Below are 24,324 nucleotides of genomic sequence, written 5' to 3' on the forward strand. Positions count from 1 at the left end.
TGTTGATACAAGACAGGATGGATCCCCACCACCGTGACACCACCACCACCAGCCTGAACCGTTGATACAAGGCAGGATGGATCCACCACACCATGACACCACCACCACCATCCTGAACCACTGATACAAGGCAGGATGGATCCCCCACACCATGACACCACCACCACCAGCCTGAACCATTGATACAAGGCAGGATGGATCCACCACACCATGACACCACCACTACCAGCCTGAACCGTTGATACAAGGTAGGATGGATCCCCCATACCATGACACCACCACCAGCCTGAACCACTGATACAAGGCAGGATGGATCCCCCACACCATGACACCACCAGCCTGAACCATTGATACAAGGCAGGATAGATCCACCACACCATGACACCACCATTACCAGCCTGAACCATTGATACAAGGCAGGATGGATCCATGCTTTAATGTTGGTTATGCCAAATTCTGACCCTACCATCTGAATGTCACAGCTGAACCAGTCCATGATGAACATTGGTCCAAGTTTGCATTAAAAGAGAAGATACTGTTATTTAGGTCTAAACAATGCATTTAGTTATGTAAAATATGGGAATGTGCATATAAATATATCACATGTATCACTTATCTGACCATACACTAATAGAATTGTGTTCAAAAGTTTCCAGGAGACACTGAGAAATCAGTATTTATGGAGGTGGGAGATCAACATCTATCACAGTCCCCCACAGCACCACAGTCTGACCCAAGATCCATGTTCCCAACCACTTGCCAGCCAATTTCAGACACCACCTTAAAATACATGCTGCTGTCTTTACATGCCTCTCTGCAAGCAGACATACAATCATGTATCCATCAATATAGGGCTGAGGTTCAGGATCTGGGTGAGAAGGTGTACAAGGTAGAGGATAAAAAAGATAATGTTCTGTATATTTGGACAGTAAGTAGCCAGAAAACAATATTCACCCATTTCACGAGTTTTGTAAAAAAAAAAAGTCACATTCTCTTTAAAAGAGCTAAATCCCTTGGCTTCTATTTATGGAACCTACAATGATAAACCTATTGATAATTTGTTATGTGTTTGTAATTCATGTAAATTGTAAATAAGTAGTCTCAAAAGGTAAACATCTATCAATAATTATGCCTAAGAATTGCCCTGAGAAATCTATATTTTGTCTTGAAAAATGAAAATGCATTTCCTATGCCTAGGCACTCTTATGCTGTAACCTCATCGCTGGATTTAGCATTGCAGTTAGACATTTACATTCAGGATCTGTTCAGCATTGTTGTGGAAGAAGATAGAAGAATCTGCATTGGAAGGCACTGCTGCCCCTAATCTGAGTCTCCTTTAGAGTGACATTTGGTGAAGTCCATACCGTGCTGCTCACTCTTCTTCTTTTGGAGAAATAAATCAGCAGTGCATACATTTCCCTGCTTCTGCTTCATTCATTCTGCACTTACTCCATGCTACTTCAATATTCTACCACTAGTGATCAGACTGACAGACATCCAGGAGGAGCTCTAACATGAAGAATGAAAGCCCTGCTCCCTACCAAGGTGGTCAACTTCACACAAAGACACAATGCAGAACAAGGCATGGTAAGTCATGATGGGACAATGATCAGCTGTGGAGAACTTGCCATTTTTTGGGCATAGCTTGCACTGTTAAAGTCCTTTTTTAAATTTTACATATGTCTTTGATATTTATAGACATTTTAGTGAAAATATTTAACAATAATTAAATATAGTGGAAACACAACAAGAAGATATACCTAAAAATTCAAATCTACTCTTCTCTAGTTTCATCCTCATCACTGGATCCATCTTTGCAGTTAAACATTTTCAGCCAGGCTCTCTTCAGCATTGTTGTAGAAAGAGAAAGAAGAATGGATTGTAGTGGACTATACGAGCATATAATGACCAGAAAACCCCAAAATCCACGGCTATATGGATTGAAAACATTGAAATAATAAAGACACAGAGACACATACATCAGGGCATAGAAAGTCAACAGACATATCATGATGTTTATGGCACCTTCGTACTTTCTCACATTGCTGTTGGTGGATGATGTTTGGTTTTTCACCATTTTTAGTTTGTGGAGATGTAGTGACCAGGCGGTGGAAGCCGTAGTGGTGACACTAATGAAGAACGGTATAAAACTGTTAACAAAGGAGATGTAAAAGTTTGTATCAAATTTTACATTTGAGGAAGATCCCAGAGATGTATTTCTGAATGTTAAAATTTCTGATTGTTTATTTTGCAAAATCATCTGTAATATATTGAGCAAAGAACAAAGAAAAGAAAGTAGAACTGACATTGCAATCATCCATGAAGCAAGAGAATGAATCTTTAGCTTCAGCCGTGAGAGAAGGTTGGAGCTGAAATTGTTTATCTTGACGTAATAGTAAAAGCAGAGGGATGCCGTCAGCCAAGCCGAAGTGATGAGGATAAAAAAGGTGAAAACAAAGATAGAACCATAAACTTGAGAGATCAAAATAAGACTGGGCCAGAATAAAAATACTACAATATTGGCATACATCACACAGTTATAACTTAGGTTGGACAGGCTCAAAGCCATAATAATTTTCTCACATCCACTTACATGTTGATGCTTCCAATAGGTGAAAACAATTCTAAAAATGATGAAGATATTTGTGAAAGTCCCGATAATGAACTCCAAAGATGTTATGGAAAAAAATACCCAATCTGTGGTGAATACCATGATCACCCACCACTGAAAAAAATTTAATATGATGTGATGGGAATGTACAATATATATGTAAAGCGCTGCGTAATTTGACTGTGCTATATAAGTACCTGAAATAAAATATGAGAAATTCTGTCCAAAGGGGCTCCTATATTTCCCTGGGGCTATCAGCAGGTTTGGGTACCTTCAATGATGCAGCTGATCATCCAACATCTATGTGAATTCTGAAGAAAATCCTAAACAGACACCATGTGCAAGTAATGCTTCTGAAGCAATGTCAGGTATGACTGATGACTTTAAATAGAGTGTGATCAAAGTTGATTGGTCAGACTGATGACTTTAAATAGAATGTAATCAAAGTTGATTGGTCAGACTGGTGACTTTAAATAGAATGTGATCAAAGTTGATTGGTCAGACTGATGACTTTAAATAGAATGTAATCAAAGTTGATTGGTCAGACTGATGACTTTAAATAGAATGTGATCAAAGTTGATTGGTCAGACTGATGACTTTAAATAGAATGTGATCAAAGTTGATTGGTCAGACTGTAGGACACCAGAGCTGCTGATTGACAGACAAGTCAACAGATAATTAACAGTCTTAAAAAGAGCTCCACAACTCACAATCCAGAGATGTATAAACTGCTTCATGTGCTTAAGGTTTGCTTTTCTTTTTCTCAGGACATCAGAATGATTTGTAGAATGTTGATATTTTAATTAATAATTTTTAGCTATTTACAGCCAATCAATATTTTATAGGAAATGAAATAAGACTTGCCCAGATCAGAATTCTGGCTCTTCCCAAATGTAAAAACTTTTCTTTTAGTTTTTTTTTCAAGTGTTTACCTCTGTGTCCCCAGACAAGAGATGAGTAAAAATCCCCCAAAGGGAGATTTTTTGGCACTAGTAGCGCAGCGCAGTATCGCAAAAAATGGCCTGGTCAGGAAGGGGGGGGGGTCTTCAGGAGGGCGAGGGGTTAAATATGTAGAATGTATGGTGACACTCACTGCATGTCTAAATAACATTTTAGCTAAATATTCACTTTAGGATCGCCCTATGGCACTTTTACTGATACAGGGCAGCCCTTGTGAATTTGCACTTTTAGCACAGGGGGTGCACTCGGCTCGCTTTTACTGTGACTGCGCAATTGTCAGATAAAGTAAAGCAGCGCTCTACCGCAAAAAATGGCCTGGTCAGGAAGGGGGGTAAATCTTCCGGAGGTCAAGGGGATATACTAAGGTTTGAGAGTGGAGTGGACTGAATAGGTAAGTATTTATTCTTTATTCTTTATTACATGGTTTAATCAGCATAGGTGTTGGGGGGGGGGGGGGGGTCATTTCTATAGCTAGCTAGCTTTGGGCTGGAATTCTACTTTGGGTTTTTGACAAATGAGAAGATTACAACATGAATATGAGCCCATTACTCTGTAAAGCCGCAGCTAGCCGATAATGTATATCACCGACTCGATCTGCAGACACGAGCGACCCCTGGACTTGTCACAGAACTTTGGTTGCTTCAGAGTGTTTTTATGACATTATAAAGTATAGGAATGATTGAATACAAAGTGTTTACAAAGTGTTTCACATTTGCAAAAGAATGAAATCCAGCTTGTTTGCTTTACAGTAACTGATTCCTGATGAAATGATTTGCCATTCAGTTCTTGCATTGTCACGCTAGAAGCATCACGGCATGAGATGCTTTGATTTCCATTCATTTGCATGGCCAATGGTAACTGAAACTCCTGGACGTTTGCATACAATGGAATAAGTGAATAAAACTGGGATGTGAGGCTCCTTGTGTATGCAGTATAGACATTATAAACTAGAACTTTGATATCATTACATAATTACAGTCCCTGCCTTTCTGTGCAAAAGTCTTAGGCAGGTGTGAAAAAATGCTGTAAATGAAGAAAGCTTACAGAAATAGTTTTAATAGTTTATTTGTATCAATTAACCACTTTACCGCTGCCCTGTAACAGAAATACTAGTACAGGGCGGCTGTGGTGTGCAAAATCACGTATATATATGTGATTTTACATTACTTGGTAGGGAGAGCTCCCTACCCATCACTGGGCCCACTGGGCCCCGGCCAGTGATCACTCGCTGGCTCCCAGTGATTTCCGAGGATCTCTGATGGAGATAACTGTTTTGTTTACTAACAGTTCTCCTCCCTGTCAGCTCGGGCACACTGCACAGCACAGCCATCCACAGCAGTGTGATTACAGTGAAGCACCAACACACCGCCCCCTAGTAAAACACTCCCAGCACACAGTTAACCCTTTGATCGCCCCTCATGTTAACTCCATCCTGCCCAGTGCCATTAGTACAGCATGAGTGCTTTTTTTAGCACTGATCACTGTATTGGTGTCACTGGGGATGCCAGTGAAACCAAGTCAGTTCCCCCCCAGTGTCAGAATGTCCACTGCAGTCCCGCAGTCCCGCTATAAGTCGCAGATCGCCACCATTAATAGTAAAAATTAAAAAAAAAAATCCCAGTATATATACAGCCATTTGTAAACACTATAAATTTCACATAAACCAATTAATTTACATTTATTGGGATTTTTCTTTAGCAAAGACACGGAGCAGAATACATTTTGGCCTAAATTGATGACGAAATTAGATTTTTTCATTTTTTTTACTGGACATGTTTAGAGCAAAAAGTCAAAAATATTGTTTATTTCTCAAACTTGTTGGTCTTCTTTTTTTATAGCGCAAAAAATAAAAAACGCACAAGCGATCGAATACCACCAAAAGAAAGCTCAATTCATGGGGAAAATAGAACGTAAATTTAATTTGGGTGCAGTATTGCATGACTGCGCAATTGTCAGTTAAAGTAACACAGCGCCATAATGTAAAAAATGGCCTGATTGGGGGGGGGGGGGGTCCTCTGGAGGACAAGTGGTTAACAAAATGGAAATTAAATGAAGAGAAAAGAAATCCAAATTCAATCAATGTTTGGTGTGACCACCCTTTGCCTTCTTCTAGGTAGACTTTTTGAAGGGACTCGGCAGGTTGATTGTTCCAAACATCTTGGAGAACTAAGCACGGATCTTCTTCAGATGTTGGCTGTTTCAGATCCTTCTGTCTCTTCATATAATCCCAGACATACTCCATAATGATGAGATCAGGGTTTTGTGGGGGCCACACCATTACTTCCAGGATTTCTTGTTCTACTTTATAGTGAATATAGTTGTTAATGACATTGGCTGTATGTTTGGGGTTGTATTCCTGCTGCAGACTAAATTTGAGGTCAGTCACACACAACCCTGATGGTATGGCATGATGGATAAATATTTAACTCCATTTGCAGAAAAGCAGCCCCAAACATGCAAGGAACCTTCACCAAGCTTCACAGTTGCCTACAGATACCCAATATTGTACCGATCTCCAGCTCTTTGGTGAACAAACTGCCTCCTGCTACAACCAAATATTTCACATTTTGACTCATAGGTCCAGAGAACCTGCTGCCATTTTCCTGCACCCCAGTTCCTATGTTTTACTGTCTCTTTGCCTTGTTTCCTGGCCCTATGCATAGGTACTGTCAGCAGCAGGGATGCGTCATCGGTTGTTAAGGCGCCGGCACTCGCTAGTTTCCTAACAACGAGTCAGTTCTATAACATAAATAGTGATATATATCTAAACATACATCAACGTGCCGCGCTCCACATTCAAAACTGTACTGCTCATATATGGGTGATATTGCAATTGATACCGTGAAAACAAAAGTGCTTCAAACAAGTGCAACATATAGTGCATAAATAAATAAATAAATATAACAATTGATGTTCTGCCAACTCTATGAACAGTCCTCTTTATGCTTCTATTATTATTTCAGTGACAGGTGAGATATATAGTGCCACACTTCCCGTGCTCTGTGGATAGGTGTGCGCTCACCTCCTTGTTAGCCAGACAAGCTGGCTAAACACACTTTTTTGTCCTCACTGGACAAGGTGGGATTCTTTGCTTTAACTGCGTGTCTCCATCCAATACTGGGCTGCCTTATTGCCACCAGAGGTCTCCCTCCTTCCACACTTACACCTCAATGGATCTCTTATGGGGATGGTGGGGATGATATTTCCTCCTCTCAATTTGCACCATGTAAAACAAGAAACCACAAATGGTGCCTTATCTTTTGTGAGGTCAGAGCCTATTTATTAATAGGAAAACGCCACTCACAGTTTCCATCAATGCAGTTGTCAGCTGGCATGTGTGTCGATCCTGTTAGCTAGCGCCGCTCGTCCACCGCGGCGTCGTGACGTCAGAGCCCCTCCCCTACGCGTTACGCCACAGGGTCACGTGGCTTCATCAGGGGGAATATACATTCCCCCTGATGAAGCCACGTGACCCTGTGGCGTAACGCGTAGGGGAGGGGCTCTGACGTCACGACGCCGCGGTGGACGAGCGGCGCTAGCTAACAGGATCGACACACATGCCAGCTGACAACTGCATTGATGGAAACTGTGAGTGGCGTTTTCCTATTAATAAATAGGCTCTGACCTCACAAAAGATAAGGCACCATTTGTGGTTTCTTGTTTTACATGGTGCAAATTGAGAGGAGGAAATATCATCCCCACCATCCCCATAAGAGATCCATTGAGGTGTAAGTGTGGAAGGAGGGAGACCTCTGGTGGCAATAAGGCAGCCCAGTATTGGATGGAGACACGCAGTTAAAGCAAAGAATCCCACCTTGTCCAGTGAGGACAAAAAAGTGTGTTTAGCCAGCTTGTCTGGCTAACAAGGAGGTGAGCGCACACCTATCCACAGAGCACGGGAAGTGTGGCACTATATATCTCACCTGTCACTGAAATAATAATAGAAGCATAAAGAGGACTGTTCATAGAGTTGGCAGAACATCAATTGTTATATTTATTTATTTATTTATGCACTATATGTTGCACTTGTTTGAAGCACTTTTGTTTTCACGGTATCAATTGCAATATCACCCATATATGAGCAGTACAGTTTTGAATGTGGAGCGCGGCACGTTGATGTATGTTTAGATATATATCACTATTTATGTTATAGGTTCTAACACAGTTTATGAGCAGTGTGTATAGTGCTGCAGCACTAATAGTTGTATATGGTCTTAGATCATTATTTATCACGTTAAGGGGAGTATCTCATTTGTGGCTCACGAGTATAATTTATCACAACGAGTCAGTTCTGCTGTCAGCTGGAGTACCCACTGACCGCAGAATGTAAATGAAAGAGCCAATATAGAAGTGACGCTCCTGATGACGTCACAATGACAAAACGCATTCTGCGGGGCTAACTGAATCACTTCCGGTTTGTCTTGGATGTGGAGGGGGCACTATAATATATCACACATTTGCAGATGAAGGAAGGTAGCACATGAATTTGAGAATATTCATACCTACAGATGGCATTGGACACATTGTACACAGATTCCTTATACAGGGAGGGGTATTGTAGTACATTCCCATTTTGTACTAATATTTATGGTATTTATGGTTTTGTGTTATTTGGTACATAATATGAGAGTATAGATAAGGGGTAAAGGTTTTTTAAAAAACCTTCTCTGTGCACCATCTCCCCCAGCCCCCCCCCCAATACTCACATAAGCCCCATCTCGATCCAGTGCACTGGAGTCTCAGCTATCCATTTTTTTTTTTCACTTGAATGGATGGTGTGGGTCTTTGGGCCTGCCCTGAAGTGTAGGTGGAGGATGTGTGGCCATTAGGTTCCTTCCTCCCCTGTTCCTGGGGGATCTCTCTTTGGGAGAGCTACGTTACTTAGTACTTGGTGGTCGGCTTTGGCTAGCCACAAGGAAAAGGATCCACCAGGTCTTTTGGCTAGGTGGACCATGTTGGAAACCCTTTGCCCCTGTCAGGATCTTTGTGTCACAGGGGTTAGGGTAGAGGTCCTACTTCTATCAATGAGCTAATGAGAAGAGAGAGGTGGCGGGGCCAAGCCTTTGCTCTGTGTATGAATGAACACATGGAGCAGCGGGTGCCCCCATAGCAAGCTGCTTGCTGTGGGGGCACCCAACAGAAGGGAGCAGGGGCAGACTGACCATTCGAGCACTCGGGCACTGCCCGAGGGCCTGGGGTCAGTAGGAGGCCCCATGAAATGTCCCTGGTACTTTTTATAGGCTTTTTTGGGTGTGCTTTGAGTGTGGGCAAGGACACAGGGGCCCCATGATTCCCTATTGCCCGGGGGCCCCATGAGTTAACAGTCCTCCCCTGGAAGGGAGAGTTAAGCATCGCCTGTGAAGGACGTGAGAAGAGGAGTATCTGGGTTGCTCTGGGTTGCTCTGTGCAAAACCACTGCTGAAAGCAGGTAAGTATGAAGTGTATGTAAGCCTTTAACATCACTTTAAGCCAAAGGGGGGGGGGGGGTGCACTGTAGTACACCACCCCTTTTGCATTTTTGTATATACTATTTTTGTATTATTAAAAAAAAGTCATTATTCTCTGCCACCAAAGCACAATGATAGCACTCTTTATTATAGCTAATGGTAATGTAAGGTGTTTTCTAAAAATAATGAAAAAACTAATTTTTGTGTATTCTGGTAGTAAGAATTTAGAAAACAATAGTCACCCATTTCATTAGTTTTTTTGCTTTTTTATTTCATGATTATTCAACTTCACTTTACAAGAACTTAATCACTCAGCTTCTATATAAAGGAGCCCCACCGTGATAAACCTTTTACTTAAACAATGATGATTTGTTATCTGTCTGTAATTCATGTAAGTTATACAAAAGGAATGTATACAACTATGTGGACCTGGACTCAAAAGATGAATAGAAATAGCTGTACCTAAGGAGGTCTCTGAAAAATCTACATTTTGTCTTGATTTTCCTCTGAAAAATGACAATGAATTTCCTGTCTAGGATCTCCTATTCGGTAACCTCAGCATTGCAATTGGACATTTTCATCCAGGATTTTTTTCAGCATTGCTGTGGATGGAGACAGAAGAATCTGCAGGGTGAGGCACTGCTGCCCCTGGCTGATAGTCTCACCAGATTTGGAGCGAGATTCGGTGATGTCCGTACTGTGCTGCTCACTGTTCCTCTTGTAGGGAAAAAAAATCTGCTGTGCACGAATTTCCCTGCTTCTGCTTCATTCATTCTGCACATACTCCATGTCATCTGATGCTTCTTCCAAATTCTACCACCAGTCATCAGACTGACAGACATCCAGGAGGTGCTCAACCATGAAGTCCTGATCCCATACCAAGGTGGTCAATGCAGAAGAAGACATGGTAAGTCATAATGGGGAAATGATCAGCTGTAGAGGACTTGCATTTCTTGGGCACAACTTGCAGTTAACAACATTTTTGAAATTATACACGTCTTTGATATTTATAGACAATTTAGTGGAAAAAAAAAATGAACAATAGTTAAATATATGACCTATGGAGTGTATTGGATCCTCCAGCTGGTATACAGGAATGATATGCTGTGGAGTGCATTATATCTACTGAGTTTATAAAAGATATGCTGGTATTTCACCATTATCTGGTGAGTTTTCACTTTGCTGGGGTGTTCAGTACTGGGATATTTATTGGTGAAGGAAAAGATTCCATAACTTCATTTGATTGAAGATCATATATACTTTATGTGGACTTCATTGAATGGACTTTAATGAGGATCTATTATTTCATTGAATTTGATTTTCTATTTTCATATTTGTTTTGGTGGTGGATTAATATTATTTAATTATTATTTATACATATTATTATTATTTAATTATAATTTATACATATTCATATATAATTGGTCATATTCTGTGAGCGCTACTATTTGTGGTTATATTTATTATCACATATTCTATAAATAGTTAAATATAGTGGAAACAAACAAGAAGATGCAGCTTCACACAAAGACACAATGCAGAAGAAGGCATGGTAAGTCATAAAGGGAACATGGTCAACTGTAGGGAGCGTACAATTTTTATTTCAGGTTGGCCAGGTGTTTATTGCTACTTGTTTTTGGTTTATTTTTGATATTGTTTCACATATCATTTGGATTTAATGGCTCATTCAGTTTTTTTGTTTTTATTTACTATTGACTTTATTTGTTTCACAGATTTATTCTATTGCACATTGGGTTTGATGCTCAGGAGGATGTTTATTTATTATTAGGGTATTTTTTTGAGTCATTAGAGGGCAGTGCAGCACTATTCTTGGGGAGTTTTATTGATGTGGGAACACATTTAGGTACTTGCCTATCATTTATTTGTGGCAGCACATGAGTAATACATCCATATTTTTCTGCCATTTTTTAGCACACAGGCTGCACAGTTAAAGCCCCTTTTTAAATGATGGCTATTTTGAAAAACTTGTGAGCCACTGCTTACGTTTGACAAGGTGCGTCAGCACAAAAAACACTTACTCAATGTGTATAAATAAAATTTCAAACAATAGTGCCGCGCTCCTAAAACTATTATATCATATAATAAAACAATTATCTTTCAAAGAATATACATTAGTGATATAGTCCTTTGTGTTATCGTGAAACAAATTATATCCAAATAATAAGTGACCATTGAAATATGCTAAAAAAATGTCATCAGTCCAAAGGTGACAAATTCAAAAGTGAACAAATCTTCATTCCAAGTGACTTCTTATTGTGATCTCAAATATGCGCTCACCTCCTTTGATGCCTCCTAAAAGGCAAAACTCGCTTTTGTTCACCCCCATATCCCCCCTGATGAAGCTGCGTCATCTGCAGCGTAACGCGTAGGGGAGGAGTCTTGACGTCACTCGGCACCCAAGGAAGGCAGGCACATACGCTGAACGGCAGACAGGCTGGCAGAATATTCTTGGGAGGAGATTAAGCAAGGGATTCCTGCGGTGGTGTGAATAAGAGAGGAGAGTCACGTTTCCAGCAGCAATTGGGAGATACTCACCACTACTGTTATGACGCAATATTTGATCCATAGTTCCAATAGGTGAACAAAAGCGATTTTTGCCTTTTAGGAGGCATCAAAGGAGGTGAGCGCATATTGAGATCACAATAAGAAGTCACTTGGAATGAAGATTTGTTCACTTTTGAATTTGTCACGTTTGGACTGATCACATTTTTTTTAGCATATTTCAATGGTCCCTTTTTAAATGATACATTTGCAAATTTGCAATTTACAGATATTTTAGTGTACGAATAATTACCCATATTTAAATATAGTGTATTAAAAAATACAAAATCTACTCTTCTCTGTTTTCACCCTCATCACTGGACCCAGAGTTGCACCTAAACATTTTCAGCCAGGCTCTCTTCAACATTGTTGTGGAAAGAGAGAGAAGGATGGATTGAAGTGGGCTGTATGAGCATAAAATGATCAAAAAAAACAAAAAGCTACGACTACCTGGGCTGAAAATTTTGAAATAAAAAAGACACAGAGATACATAAATCAGGGCATAGAAAGTCAACAGACATATCATGATTTTTATGGCACCTTCGTATTTTCTCACATTGCCGTTGGTGGATGATGTTTGGTTCTTCACCATTTTTAGTTTGTGGAGATGCAGTGACCAGGCGGTGGAAGCCATTGTGGTGACACTAATGAAGAACGGTATAAAACTGCTAAGAAAGGCGATGTAAAGGTTTATATCATAATTAAAATATGCTGTAGATGCCCACGATGTATTGCTGACTGTCGAAATTACCGATTGTTTATTTTCGAGAATCATCTGTAATATATTGAGCAAAGAACAAAGAAATGAAAGTAGAACTGACATGACGATCATCCATGAAGCAAGAGAATTAATCTTTAGCTTCATCCGAGAGAGAAGGTTGGAGCTGAAATTGTTTATCTTGACGTAATAGTAAAAGCAGAGGGATGCCGTCAGCCAAGATGAAGTGATAATGACAAAAAAGGTGAAAAAAAAGAAAATGGAAAAGATCTGAAATATCGCAACACAGGTGGGCCAGAAGGTAAATGCTAAAACATTGCCAAAAGTCGCACAAGTATAGCACAGATTGGAGATGCTCAGCGCAGCAATAATTTTCTCACATCCACTTACATCTTGATGCTTCCAATAGGTGAACACAATTCTAAAGATGATGAAGAAATTTGTGAAAGTTCCCATAATGGACTCTACAGATATTATGGAAAAAAAAGACCAATCCATAGTGAACGCCATGAATCGACCACACAGAAAAAAAACAGAACTGAAAAAAATGAAATACAAGAATTTCTGTCTGAAGGGGCTCCTTCGGGATTCTCATCAATGTTGGATTCCTTTAATGGTGCAGCTGTAGGTCCACCATCCATGAATTTGCTTAAAAATGATGCAGACAATCCTTACATAGACAATGTGTGCAGATATTGTTAAATAAGCAATGTTGGGTGCGGGTTGTGCCTTTAAATAGAATGTGATCAAAGCTCATTGGTCAGGATGTAGGACACCGGAGCTGCTGAGTGACACATACGTGCCAACAAATAATTAACAGTCCTAACAAGAGATCCATATTTCAGAGATGTAAAAACTGCTTCAAGTGCTTGAGATTTGCTTTTCTCCAGACATCGGAATGGTCTGCATATTGTTGTTAGTTTTTTTTATAATTTATTATTTATCATTTTTAGATATGTACAACTAAATCAATATTGTATAAGAAGTAAAATAGGGCATCCATGGATTATTATCCTGGTCTTTCTCCAGTTAAAATAATACACACTTATATGTGAGTTTAAAGTGTATGTAAGGTTTAGTGTTTACCGTATATACTCGAGTATAAGCCGACCCGAATATAAGCCGAGGTACCTAATTTTACCACAAAAAACTGGGAAAAACTATTGACTCGAGTATAAGCCCCATCATTAGTATCAGTGGGAGGAATAGTGCCCCATCATTGGTGTCAGTGGGAGGAATAGTGCCCCATCATTGGTGTCAGTGGGAGGAATAGTGCCCCATCATTGGTATCAGTGGGAGGAATAGTGCCCCATCATTAGTATCAGTGGGAGGAATAGTGCCCCATCATTGGTGTCAGTGGGAGGAATAGTGCCCCATCATTGGTATCAGTGGGAGGAATAGTGCCCCACCATTGGTGTCAGTGGGAGGAATAGTGTCCCATCATTGGTGTCAGTGGGAGGAATAGTGCCCCACCATTGGTATCAGTGGGAGGAATAGTGCCCCATCATTGGTGTCAGTGGGAGGAATAGTGCCCCATCATTGGTGTCAGTGGGAGGAATAGTGCCCCATCATTGGTGTCAGTGGGAGAAATAGTGCCCCATCATAGGTGTCAGTGGGGGAATAGTGCCCCATCATTGGTATCAGTGGGAGGAATAGTACCCCATCATTGGTGTCAGTGGGAGGAATAGTGCCCCATCATTAGTATCAGTGGGAGGAATAGTGCCCCATCATTGATGTCAGTGGGAGGAATAGTGCCCCATCGTTGGTGTCAGTGGGAGGAATAGTGCCCCATCATTGGTGTCAGTGGGAGGAATAGTGCCCCATCATTGGTATCAGTGGGAGGAATAGTGCCCCATCATTGGTGTCAGTGGGAGGAATAGTGACCCATCATTGGTGTCAGTGGGAGGAATAGTGCCCCATCATTGGTATCAGTGGGAGGAATAGTGCCCCATCATTGGTGTCAGTGGGAGGAATAGTGCCCCATCATTGGTGTCAGTGGGAGGAATAGTGCCCCATCATTGGTATCACTGGGAGGAATAGTGCCCCATCGTTGGTGTCAGTGGGAGGAATAGTGCCCCATCATTGGTGTCAGTGGGAGGAATAGTGCCCCATCATTGGTGTCAGTGGGAGGAATAGTGCCCCATCGTTGGTGTCAGTGGGAGGAATAGTGCCCCATCGTTGGTGTCAGTGGGAGGAATAATGCCCCATCATTAGTATCAGTGACACCAATGATGCGGCACTATTCCTCCCACTGACACCAATGACACTTGCTGACCCCTGTTGCAGTATGGTGCTGCTGCAGCCAGCATATGTGGTTGCAGCAGCACCTCTGCACGGCACACTTACCGGCTTTTCCCTCACTCGATTTTCACGGGTCCGCTCGGCTCCGCCTCCTCACCCGTGATTGGCCGCCTGTGTACCTTTCCTGAGCTACAGTTCTGGTGGCCAATCACCGGTGAGGAGGCGGAGCCGAGCGGCAGGAGTGAGGGAGTGGCTGGAGTGACGGAAGGAGCAGCGCTTCCTGGATGGATCATCGTGAGAGCCAGGTAAGAGACAGCAGCCCTCTGCCCACCCCTGTACACGCCCCCCTTGACGGAGCCTCGCGCCCCCACTGGACATCTGCAGACGTTGACTCAAGTATAAGCCGAGGGGGCCGTTTTTCAGCACAAAAAATGTGCTGAAAAACTCGGCATTTGTACCATGTTTTTATCACTCTCTGTGTCCCTAGAGAAAAAGCTGAGGGAAAATCCCACAAAAGGAAATTCTTATCACTTTGGAGATTCCTTCATATTTTGTGTTGTGTTTCCAGCAAAAGAAGTGAAGAAAATCTCCCCATTGGGACACCGGCAGCAATAAAATGACCTAATAAGGGTAACACATTAAATCTTTGATGAATGAGAGAATCGCAATGTGAATATAATCCTGTTACTGGAGTTAGCAGCAGCTATTATTCCAATCTTGGTCTACAGAAATGAGCCCCCTCTGAACCTGTTAAAAGAGATTGGATGGTTCAGATGTTTTTTGTTTTTTTTTAAACATTTTAAAGTATAGAAACCATTGAATATGGCGTGTTTACAATGTGTTTGTTCAGACACCATTTGCAATAGAATCAAATGCAGCTTATTTGCTTTACAGATACATAATGAAATAATTTGCCTTTGCCTAGTATTGCATCAGAGCACAAGATGCTTTCATTTCCATCCATTTGTATGGCCAATGTTAACTGAAACTCTGAAACTTTTGCATACACTGGAATAAATCATTAGGATAATAACACGTAGGATTGTGAGGTTGATTTGGTATCAGTGTATATAGTGTAAACAGTATACAGTACTGTGGAAAAGTCTTTAATTTTGGAGAAAACATTTCTATAAAAAGGAATCATTTTTATTAATCCTTTTAGCGACCAGAGGAAATTAGATGCTTGGATGATTTATTTGTTTAATTATTGTAATTGTATCTGACAATTACAGTATTAGACAGACATATACTGTCACCCTCAGCCTGCAGTGGCATATGCAGATGGAAGGGTTATTTTGTCAATATGGCAGCTGATATAGTGATTCAATGATTAGAAACCAATTTGGGAGTGTTCCTCATCACCACATTGATGTCTATATTCTTCCTTGTCTCACCCTAATGCAATGAAATATTCACAAGTGTAGCGCACCTTATAGGAGCCTCTGGTTAATGCAGTCGTATTTCCCCTAGCACACACAGCTAGGCACACAGCATTTTTTTTTATTCTTTCACTGGCTACAAGGACCAATCTAGGGGTTTCTTTTTGGGTTTTTATTGGGAACAATGAACTTGGATAGGGTATGAGAATATGGGATACTCCAATAAACTGTAGAACTGAATTACTTGAAGAATCCTCAACTTTCTGGCTGCTCAGTACAAAAAAGAATGCCCCACAGGATCTCTACGAAGATGGTGGCTAAAACTCCTTCCAGAGATTAAAATCTACACACAATTACTAACTCTTTAACACTGGGGTTTCTTACTCACTTAGCCACAGAATTATCGGTTGCCTCCTGCTGATATCCACCATGCTCATCCTAGTAAGGGAGATGTAGACTCGCCATCCACTGGAGGCAATGCTAAAAGAAGAACATGTGCTCTGCCTACATTTGACTTCCTTCCTTTCTGTGATAGTCCTAAGTCATAATTCTGCCTAATCAGAGAGTACACGATTAACGCTCAGTCCTTACCACCAATGCACAGGTCTCTTGGACCACCATGGCGGCACATCTGCTGAACAGCCTAGATTCCTAAGATCCCGGCTACGGTTCTGTGTCAATGACTGATCAGTCTCATTCCATCAGCAAAACAATGACTCCAACTACAGAAGTAATTCAATCCAACAGACAACACGTGAGTGCTCAACCCAATGGCACATCTAAGCCTTCCCCTATGCCAAGCTCCATCATATCCTGGGCTGACCCTAGGCTGCAACCTTGGAAGGAGCTTCAAAGCCCATAAGTACTCATGTAAAGATGACATGACCTTCATCAAATATCAAAATATCTCTCCTGTTTTGACTTTGGCCTGTTCAGATGCATCCAACAATAAACTCAAGGTCTTCATTACTTGTATCTGTGGGGCGGTTCCTCCTCTTCTAGTTATTCTCTGTTCTTACATAAACATCTTGTACTCCATACTCCTCATACACCACATGGAAGGCCGGCACAAGGCTCTATACACTTGTGGCTCCCACCTTATGTCTGTAGTTCTTTCCTATGGTACAGCCATGTTTATGTATCTGCGTTTAGGGTCCAGTGGTCCAAGTGAAAACTACTGAATAATTGCACTGTTCTATTGTGTCATAATTCCTACAGTCAAACCACTGCTCTACAGCCTGAGGAACAAGGGCATCAGCACCACTCTAGGAAAGCATGTTGGATCCAGATTATTTCCACTTTCAAAATAGAACACGGAGCCAATCACATCAGTCTCAGTACCAGAGACTCACTCAAATGCCCCCCACAGTCACACACTATTATTATTATTATTATTTTTACATTTTTTATTCTGCAGTGCTGTAAAGAAGACACTGAGCCAATCATATAATTATCTGCACCAGAAGAGCTTACATTTTAATACCCCCCATAGTCATTTTGTTTTATATTTTATTGGTACATGTTCCCCAGGGCAATGTCCACCCCCATGCTATTTTGGGCACCCCCTGGCCTATTAGTCAAGCAATTGGGTATTTTTAATTTGTTAGATTAAGCTCTTACTAATTTCAGTTGAGTTCAAGTTTGGCATCCAAACTTCTTTGAAGTAATCACCATATACTATGGAAGTGAATTTAGGCTTTGTACATTCAGTACAGAGTGCCAATCTTACTTATTTATTTCAGGTACTTATATAGCGCCATCAATTTACACAGCGCTTTACACACATATATATATATATATATGTATGTATATTACATTCACATCAATCCCTAACCCTCAAGGGACATTTAATCTAAGGTCCCTAACTCACATTCATACATACGCATACTAGGGACAATTTAGACAGGAGCCAATTAACCCACCAGCATGTCTTTGGTGTCGGAGGAATCTGGAGTACCTGGAGGAAACCCACACAGGCACAGGCAAAACATGCAAACTCCAGGCAGGTGGTGCCATGGCTATGATTTGAACCAGCGACCCGAATACTGCCAGGCAGAAGTGCTAACCACTTAGCCACTGTGCTGCCCAAATCTTGATCATATGCTTGAAATGTTAGTTAATTTTTTTCTGTATGCTGATTTTTTTTTTTTGCTTGGGGAATTAATACTGTCTCTCTAGTCATTTATTAAATATATTATTTACATCTGAAGGATGAGAAACTGTAAAATACACACTGGGAATTTATTCTCTTTGGGACCAATTTTCTCCACGCCTATGACTTATATCCCTTGATCTGAAGGTATATTAGTTGCACAGGTCTGGGACCGTCATTCTGACTTTACAAGAACTATTTTTTTTACATAATAACAGGAACACATGTTTTGCTTACAGGGGAATACACTTGTTCTACCCATTCCAATGGGCTCCTCTATATCTCATTGTTACATTACTTACTCTAATGAAAGGAATACAAACCAGGCATATCACTGCAATGTCAATGGTAAGAATTTATCTGTGTCTATGAAGCTGGGATGATTGGGCTTTCCTGTGGAAGTAGAGATTTGTACTGTCCTGACATTTCGGGGGTATTTTTACTGTCCTGACATTTGGGAGGGGGGTTGTACTGTCCTGACATTTGGAGGGGATTTGTACTGTCCTGACAAATGGACGGTATTTGTACTGTCATGATATTTGGGGGGATTTGTACCATTCTGGCATTTGGGGGGTATTTGTATTGCCCTGACATTGGGTGGGGGTTGTACTGTCCTGACATTTTGGGGAGATTTGTACTGTCCTGACATTGGGTGGGGGGGGTTGTACTGTCCTGACATTTTGGGAGGATTTGTACTGTCCTGACATTTGGGGGGGGATTTATACTGTCCTGACATTTGGGGGAATTTGTACTGTCCTGACATTTGGGGGGTATTTGTACTGTCCTGACATTTGGGGGGTATTTGTACTGTCCTGACATTTGGGGGGGATTTGTAGTGTCCTGACATTTGGGGGGATTTGTACTGTCCTGACATTTGGGGGGGATTTGTAGTGTCCTGACATCTGGGGGGTATTTGTACTGTAGTGACATTTGGGGGGGATTTGTACTGTCCTGACATTTGGGGGGGATTTGTAGTGTCCTGACATCTGGGGGGTATTTGTACTGTAGTGACATTTGGGGGGGATTTGTACTGTCCTGACATTTGGGGGGGATTTGTAGTGTCCTGACATCTGGGGGGTATTTGTACTGTAGTGACATTTGGGGGGGATTTGTACTGTCCTGGCATTTCTCAAGAAATGAGATCGGCCATCAGTACATAGGGATTGATACATTTTCAGATATATATCCCATAGTTTGTAGACAGTATAACTTTGACACAAACCAATCAATATACACTTATTGGGATTTTTTTTTACCAAAGACATGCAGCAGAATATATTTTGGGCTAAATCTATGATAAAAGTTAATGTTATTGGATATGTTTTATAACAGAAAGTAGAAAATATTGGAATATTTTTCATCATTTTCGGTCTTTTTTTTCCTTATATCCCCCAAAAAATTAAACACCCAGTGGTGATCATATACCACCAAAGAAAGAACTATCTGTGTGAAAAGAATGTTTACAATTTCATTTGTATACAGTGTTGCATGACCACACAATGGACAGTTGAAGTAGCATAGTGCTGAATATAAAAAAAATGGCCTGCTCATGAAGGTGGTAAAATCTTCCAGAACTCAAGTGGTTATACAATTTTAGTGGGGGGGGGCTTCTTGGGAGATTATATGGACTTGCATTGGAGATAAATGTTATGTCTATCTTTAAAGACAAATCTGCTTAATATTATTATTATTATACAAGATTTATATAGCACCAACAATTTGACGAGTGCTTTACAATATAAACAGTACAATTCCAACACAATAAAACCAAGAGGATTAGGAGGGCCCTTACAATCTAATAGGATGGGGCAAGTGGTACAAAGGGTTATAACTGCGGGAGATGAGGTGACAGAAGTAATAAATGTCTAGTTGAAGATGTGATAGGCTTTCCAGATGAGATGAGTTTTCATGGATCACCTAAAGGCAGCCAGAGTAGGGGATAGCCGGACAGATTGAGGTAGAGAGTTCCAGAGGATGGGGGAGGCTCTGGAGAAGTCCTGAAGATGTACATGAGAGGAGGAGGCAAGGAAGCTTGAGAGCAGGAGGTAATGTGAGGAGTGGAGAAGACGGTTTGGGTGATATTTGGAAACAAAATTGGAGATGTAGCTTGGGGCATATTTGTGAACAGCTTTGTATGTTGTTGATAGCATTTTGAAATTTAATTCGCTGGGCAATCGGAAGCCAATGGAGGGATTGGCAGAGAGGAGTGGCAGACTCTGAGTGGTTGGTAAGGTGGATGATTCTGGCAGCAGCATTCAAGATAGACTGGAGTGGGGATAACCTACGGAGAGGTAGGCCTATGAGAAGGGAGTTGCAATAGTCAAGGCGAGAGATAACAAGAGATGTTTAGTTTTTAGTTTTGGATAGCATGCGGAAGGGTTAGAATCTTTGCCAGGTTTTTATTGTTACCTGCATCCCTGCAGGAGAGATCATCCCTCCTGACTGGTTCTGGAAACCATTGTCTGTGGTATAGAGTGATGGGAAATGTAAAATGTAAAATGAGTTGTTACAGGAACAGGAGGTAAGGGGAAATCTTCTTCCTGTGACAACTGTCTAAGAGGAAATATCTATTCAATTTAAAGAGAGTTTCTCTAACTTCTTGTTGTGTCTTTAAACAGGAAGTAAAGGGACATAGACATAAAGTGTAACATTAATGTGCAATGTCACAGGAATTCATCTTGTGATGTTGTAGAGAGGATTTAGTGTCATTTCCGGTTCTCTCCCATGCAAGTTCACGGGCTCTGGGTTGTGTGTGGTTGTGGGAAAAAACTGGCCTTGGAGTTTTCTCCAAGATTGGAAAATCCCTGTGTGGGTTCTGGAGCATTGGATGTTTCGTAGAGTATAAGGTGAGATGAGGCTTCCAACCCTGGTCCGCCTTTTTGATTGGTAGCAGCAATCACAGATTGTGCAGGTGTGCAAAGGTCTTATAATATGGGAAGCAAGTTCTCGGATCCATTTGGAAGACAGGAGGCCCCTCACCAAATGCCATGGTGGGGATAAGTGCAGAAAGCTATGAAGAGTGTGCATGTGATCACTGAGGCTTTGTGAGACTGTCTGAAGGAACCAATAAAAGGCCTAAACCTAAGGTCAGAGTGGCGGTGCTACAAAAAGAAGCCAGGAGGCTGCATACATACTTACATTGTGCTTTGAAGTGATGTTGGAAACCCCTGAGTGGAAAATGTAAATACAATTGTGCATATATAAAAACCCTTAATGGCAAATAGGGTGAGTGGCAGTGGCCTTAGTGCTTTACCATTTCAAGCTAATCTTGACACCAAATATATCTTTTGACTCTAGATTATCGACAAAAAGGAATCTAGTCTTCAACAATTGTTGGGCACTCAAAACGAGTCTTCTATCAGTAATGTTTTCATAGTTGGATTCAGAATGGCCCCTAACTACAGACTTTTTATCTTCAACATGTTCTTAATAATCTACATCCTGACCTTATCATGCAATCTCTTGATCATCCTGTTGATGTTCTTCTCTAAACTTTCACATTCTCCTATGTATATGTTCCTCTCCAATCTGTCAATGTCGGAGATCTTGTTCACCAGCAGCATCGCTCCCCCCATGCTCTATGTAATATATAGAGATGGTGCAACGTTTCCTCTTGGTGGATGCTTCATACAGTGTTACCTTTTTGGATCATTGGGTACATTGGAGAGTTTCCTCCTCTCAGTGATGTCCTATGACAGATTTTTGGCTATCTGCAGACCTCTTTATTACAGTTTAATTATGACTCCCAGGCTGTGTCTTTCTCTGATTCTTGTCTGCTGGATGTCAGCATTTTTGATCATGTCCATCTCTTTAATTTTCTTGACAACCTTGAATTTTTGCAGCATAAATATTATTGATCATTTCTTCTGTGACTTTGTTCCATTGCTGAGTCTTTCTTGTTCGGACACTTCCACTGTTCAAGTAGTTGTGTCTTTGCTTTCATCTACAGCCACTGTGTTCCCATTTCTCCTAATCATAGTTACTTATGGGTTCATCATCAAAGCCATCATCGGGATTTCTTCATCAAAGGGGAAACAGAAAGCCTTCTCTACTTGCAGTTCCCATCTCGGAGTGGTTTCCATGTACTATGCTACCTTGATCATGGTCTATGAGGTCCCACCTGGGCATTCACTGGAGGCAAACAAAGTTCTATCGCTGCTTTATACAGTTCTCACCCCACTACTGAATCCCTTCATTTATACCTTGAGGAACCAAGAGATCAAGACAGCAATAAGACAAATATGGACATCTGTAAAGAGAACCTAAATTTTCCAAACAATTTTTGGCTCTTGCTATAAAGCAAAAGAAGAAAAATAAAGAGTTGTACTGAAGATCCTAAATTCCTTATTCTTGCCCTCCAGAGAGGGCACTCCCCAAAGTATATAAAAATTTTATTAGACCTCCAGGAAGACCAATTATCTTTGGATATGGTGGTCTTACAGAAAATGCTGGTACTCTGGTAGACACACACTTGAGACCACGTGTTACTAGCTTACCATCATATACCAAAGATACGATTCATCTATTACAAATTATTAAGGATCTGCAGATTCCATCTGAAAACCATACTAGTAGCCCTGGATATGGAAGCTCTTTACAGCAGCACTCCCCATAGTAAGGGATTGGAGACTGTGAATATGTTCCTACAAGAAAGAAGTAGAGACCATTTTGATTAGAAATCCTTTGTTTTACAAATTCTTGATTACATTCTGAACAACAATTACGTCTCATTTGATGGTTCCCATTTCCTCCAGATACAGCGCGTGGCCATGGGGACCTGTGCCCCATTCTACGCCAATCTGTACCTGGGGGGGTGGGAACGTCAACTCTTTGGGGATGAGTCTCTCTCAATGTACCTGTGCCACATTCTCTCCTGGAACAGGTACTTTGATGACATCCTCATTATCTGGGATTGCACTAGGGAACTTCTTGATTCCTTTATTACACAATTGGGCACAAATGACTTCGATCTCTCTTTCACAATGACTTGTTATTCTCAGCGTTTCTCCTTTCTGGATGTTGAGATTTTCATAAGAGAGTATCACACTTTTGGGTCCATTCTATTTCAGAAGGCCACAGCTGGTAATACGATCCGTACAGCCAATAGTGGCCACCCACACAGTTTGATCAGGTCTATACCATATAGCCAATACTTATTTCTCAAATGTAATTGCTCCAATCAGGAAGACTATAAACAGGAGGCTGATGCTCTAAAAACAAGTCTTTTAGCACGTGGTTACTCTAAAAAGATGCTTAAAGCGGAGTTCCACTCAACCTATCAAAAAATAAAAGTCAGCAGCTACAAAAACTCTAGCTGCTGACTTTTAAAAAACAGCCACTTACCTGTCCCTCGGTCCTGGGGTGTGTGTCCTGCAGCTCGTTTCACCAGCCGTCCTGTATTCCAGGAGGCCGGCACCTTCAGTATGGGCACCCGGCTGTGATAGCTTGCGGCTTTACAGCCGGGTACACACTGCACATGTGCGAGTAGCGCTGCGCTTTGTGAATGGTCCTGTAGTCTTCTGGGACCTGTCACATGTCCCAAAAGACTACAGGGAGGGAGGACACCTTCCGCTTCCGATCACCTAGGCGATCGGACCAGAAGTGGGAGCGGGTACCTGTCAAATTCAGGTACCCGCTCCCCAAAGGTGCCAATCCTTAATGGGGAGCAGGCCTTAAAGCATAACCAGGGGTGGACTGACCATTTGAAAACCCAGGCACTGCCTGAGGGCCCGGGGTCTGTAGGGGACCCCATGAGATGCCCCTGGTACCTTTTTCATAGGCTTTTTTGAGTTTGGGCAAGGACACAGGGGCCCCATGATCCCCTATTGCCCGGGGGCCCCATGAGTTGTCAGTCCGCCCCTGAGCGTAACTTCCCCTTTTGGGTGGAGCTCCGCTTTAAGAAAGCATATTTTCAAGTAAACCAACAATCTTGTGCAGATCTTATTTTTCAGGCACCAGACTGTGATCCAGGGATGGTCACTGCTATGAAATTGATTATGCGATATAATAAACAACAGTAACAAATCCATCATATTGTGAACAAATCTTGGTACCTGTTAAAGTCTCATCCAGGTGTAGCTATGTTTTTGAATGAAAAACCTGAAATTACTTATCGTAGAAACGTAGAAATCAGAGGTGAACGGGTACACAGCCACTTTATGAGGTCAGGTAAAATGGACATCATAGGGGTACCTTTATATTTGGGGGCTGTGCCTACTGTCAGTTCATCTCCCAAGGTAGCAACCATACTCAGC

At 41.4% G+C, this 24,324-nt stretch overlaps 1 protein-coding gene across 1 annotated transcript; it reads left to right on the forward strand.

Annotated features, from left to right (window-relative positions):
- The first annotated feature begins 1,521 nt into the window (after positions 1-1,521).
- Positions 1,522-22,336, forward strand: LOC149451996 (olfactory receptor 1E16-like). Its single transcript, XM_089689877.1, has 2 exons — positions 1,522-1,587; positions 21,368-22,336. Exons 1-2 carry the CDS (start codon positions 1,522-1,524, stop codon positions 22,334-22,336), a joined length of 1,035 nt encoding a protein of 344 aa, XP_089546003.1.
- The last annotated feature ends 1,988 nt before the right edge of the window (positions 22,337-24,324 follow it).

The sequence above is a fragment of the Staurois parvus genome, unplaced genomic scaffold, assembly GCF_062004578.1.
Source record: "Staurois parvus isolate SC_StPar_1 unplaced genomic scaffold, SC_StPar_1.0 ptg000503l, whole genome shotgun sequence".
Lineage (NCBI taxonomy): Eukaryota > Metazoa > Chordata > Amphibia > Anura > Ranidae > Staurois > Staurois parvus.